Below are 3,333 nucleotides of genomic sequence, written 5' to 3'. Positions count from 1 at the left end.
GGGCTGGAGTCGGGGGTGGGGGTTGGGGCCCGCGTCCGGCCGGGCGCGCGTGACGGTGGCCCCTGCCTCCTGCCAGGCTCGCCGCGATGCCCTTGCACAAGGTCCCAGTCGGCCTGTGGAAGCAGCTCCGGCTGCGGGAGGGCATCTACTCCCGCCTGCCCCAGCACTACCTGCGTTCCCTGGAGGAGACGCGGACGCCCACTCCCGTTCACTACAGGCCACACGGGGTCAAAATCAAGATCAACCCCAAGAACGGACAGCGGGAGCGCGTGGAGGACGTGCCCATTCCCGTTCACTATCCCCCGGAGTCCCAGCTGGGGCTCTGGGGCGGCGAGGGCTGGGTGCAGGGTCACAGATACATCAACAACGACAAGGTGGGTGAGCAGGACGGGCTTGAGCGGTACTTCTTGGGCCTCGCTGCCTTGCTCCGGGCTCTGGAAGTACCTGGACAGTGAAAGGGACCCCCACCCCTCGGGGAGAGGGAGCTTATAGTCTGGTGGAGACACAGCTCCATCTGAAGAGTATCCTCAGGAGTAAAAAGTCACAGTTCTGGCAGCCAGATTAAGTGTATAGATGAGGAGCCCTGAGTGGGGAGAAGAGATGGAGAATGAGGTTTAAGGTCACCTATCAGCTTGACCGCCATACTTTCCCTACTTTTTGTGACACCTACAGGGCTGGCATTTGGGAAGGCTGAGAGGCTCACCTGGGAGCAGGTCTCCTGAGTCTGCTCCCTGAGCTGTGTTGCCTCTGGTGGGGAGGCAGTGGGGAGGAGGGGGCTTATGTCTTTGAGACCTAGGCTAGAGTCTCCCTTTGCCTTTGGCCCCTTGGTCCCTGGTTTGGGATATGATGACCTGTGAACCGTGGAGTTATGGTTGTGTGTGCGGTGTGTCTGGAATAAACACCAGCAACTTGGGCAGGGTCTGGGGAGAAGCTGACCTCTGGGTGGGCAACTGGGTCCCCAGGTGGGGACTGGTTCTTGCAACTCCACATGCCCAGTCTCCCCACTCTAGTGTGTGGGGAGAAGCAGCAACGCTCACCAAGATTCTTGCTCCCTCAGCTCTCCAAGAGGGTGAAGAAGGTGTGGAAGCCGCAGCTGTTCCAGCGTGAGCTTTACAGTGAGATCCTGGATACCAGGTTCACCGTGACCGTGACCATGCGCACCCTGGACCTCATCGACGAGGCCTACGGGTTTGACTTCTACATTCTCAAGGCAAGCAGATCTGCACCACGCTGGGGTTCCTTGTGAGATGTAAATGAGACCATGTCCCTTTCTGGGCAGCCCCAGTGGGAGTCCATCACTGTGGATGGCCATCTTGCCCATGTGGCCAAGGGAGCACAGCTGTCTCCTTCTCTGCTCTTAGACCTTCCTCGCTTCTGGTCTGGGTGCTGGGGCTGCCCACCTGGCCTAAAGTGCTCCACCAGGCTGGCCTGGGGGCTGCCAGCTGCTGGGGAGGAAGCTGGAAGGGCCGGCTGGTGGGGTGGGCAGGGCCCTGCCCACAGCACCTGGCCCCATGCAGAGACTCTTGCCAGACCCCAAAGGAGGACCTGTGCTCCAAGTTTGGGATGGACCTGAAGCGAGGGATGCTGCTGCGGCTCGCCCGACAGGACCCCCAGCTGCACCCAGATGACCCCGACAGGAGGGCGGCCATCTACGACAAGTACAAGGTCAGGGCTCCAGCCTTTACTTACTGCTCCTCATGGGCCCCCTGGCCGGCTGCCTGACCGTGACCTCACCCACGAGCCCATCTCTGTCTGCCCAGGCGTTTGTCATCCCGGAGGCAGAAGCCGAGTGGGTTGGCCTGACGCTGGACGAGGCCGTGGAGAAGCAGAGGCTCCTGGAAGAGAAGGTGAGCGTGTGTGAGCACCAGCTGCCCTGCCCTCTCAGGAGTGGGCACAGCTGCCAAGCAGCAGCCCCTGGGGTGCGTTGACAGGGGCACTGGGTGGGCTTGGGAAGGCACTGCTGCCCAGCGGGAGCCATGGGCTGTGGTCTCCGCGTGGCCCACTCCCTCCCCTCCAGGTCCTGACTCTCTCCTGCCCCTGCTGGCTGGTTTCGTGGATGGGAAGATGGATAAGAGCTGGATGCTTGGCACCATCGATTTCTGTGGCCACCTAGTATTCCCCAGGGTCTGCCCAGTACTGCACTGAGGCCTTTTGTGTCTGTCCCCTAGAGGAGTCTGGAGCGTGTGATAGCTGCCAGGACAGGGGGCCCGTCGCAGCTGCTGCCTCTTCTCTCTGCCCGGAGTCTCTGCAGCCAAGGGCCCTGCAGCCCCTCTCCCACGAACAGAGCACTGTCCTCTGGGCTGGGGGCTAGCAGATGGCAAGTAGCCTTGCTTGACCCCGTGGCCAAGCCGGAGGGGCCTGGTCCTCTCATGCTCGATTCCTCTCGGTGTTTGGTCAGGAGCTGGATCCCCACCCTCCCCAGAGCGCCTCACTGTGACCTGCCTTGTCTCCCTAGGACCCCGTTCCTCTGTTCAAGGTCTACGTGGAAGAGCTGATCGAGCAGCTTCAGCAGCAAGCGCTGTCTGAGCCAGCAGTGATGCAGAAGAGAGCCAGCAGGACGTAGCCGCACTGGGACCTGGACCTGGCAGCCAGGCTCAGCACCTTTGGCACCGTGGACAGAACTTGGGGTGGTGGTGAGGGCCACCCATGGTCGTGTGTGCTGGCCGTGCAGCTCCCGGGTGGGGTGGGCTTTGTGGAGGCCCCAGGAGGTCTCTTGTCTCAGGATCCCCAGAGGCCTGGGGCCCTCTCGCTGCCTCTGTCCCCCCCTCCCCGCAGTGGAGGCCCTGCCAAGGCAGGTCACCACCCTCGGGGGACAGTGTGAGTAAAGTCTGAGCTGGGCTGTGTGTGTGCTGCTTTGCTTAGAGGATCAGGCTCACCCCATGCCTCAGAGACCCAGGACGCAGCTGAGGTGGGTGGTGGTCCCTAGGTGTGCAAGGTTTTGGTGCTTTTCTCTTCTCTGGGAGAACCCAGCATTGTGGGAGGCATCCTAGGATAGAGTAGGACTGTGCTCGCTCCTGCTCAAGGCACATTGCCTGGAATGTTCTCCAGAGCAGAGACCTGGTGCTATGCTCTGGCTCTGGGAGTGGCTGTATGGTGTCCACACCAGCACTGCCTTTGGGGTGGCGAGCACCACCCCCCCAGCTCTGGGAGGTGCAGGGGCCCCAGAAGGTGCTGCTGGTGCCAGTGTCTCGCAGGGAAGGCCTTGAGTCTGGAGCTTCTGTTAGCACCTCCCTGTCACGGTCCAAAAGGAGGCAGAAGCGACATGGCCTGTGGGGCCTGTGACACAGATGTTCCCTCTTCAGCTGACCCAGACCTGAACTTGGGTGGGGATGT

At 61.7% G+C, this 3,333-nt stretch overlaps 1 protein-coding gene across 4 annotated transcripts in view; it reads left to right on the top strand.

Annotated features, from left to right (window-relative positions):
• The window catches only part of MRPL28 (mitochondrial ribosomal protein L28), a 3,019-nt gene extending 180 nt beyond the window's left edge, over positions 1-2,839 (top strand). For 3 of the 4 annotated variants that reach the window (XM_024759812.1, XM_024759815.1, XM_024759814.1), the window contains exons 2-6: positions 77-374; positions 1,058-1,210; positions 1,531-1,665; positions 1,761-1,847; positions 2,456-2,839. In XM_024759812.1, coding sequence (XP_024615580.1) covers positions 87-374; positions 1,058-1,210; positions 1,531-1,665; positions 1,761-1,847; positions 2,456-2,563 — 771 coding nt within the window. In that variant the 5' untranslated portion in view covers positions 77-86 and the 3' untranslated portion in view covers positions 2,564-2,839. The remainder of the gene's footprint in view (positions 1-76; positions 375-1,057; positions 1,211-1,530; positions 1,666-1,760; positions 1,848-2,455) is intronic. The other variant, XM_024759816.1, reaches the window with a different exon arrangement.
• The last annotated feature ends 494 nt before the right edge of the window (positions 2,840-3,333 follow it).

Source organism: Neophocaena asiaeorientalis, unplaced genomic scaffold (assembly GCF_003031525.2).
Source record: "Neophocaena asiaeorientalis asiaeorientalis breed wild unplaced genomic scaffold, Neophocaena_asiaeorientalis_V1.1 scaffold254, whole genome shotgun sequence".
Lineage (NCBI taxonomy): Eukaryota > Metazoa > Chordata > Mammalia > Artiodactyla > Phocoenidae > Neophocaena > Neophocaena asiaeorientalis.
Note: the sequence above shows the minus strand (reverse complement) of the source record. Positions and strands in the feature narration are given on the sequence as shown.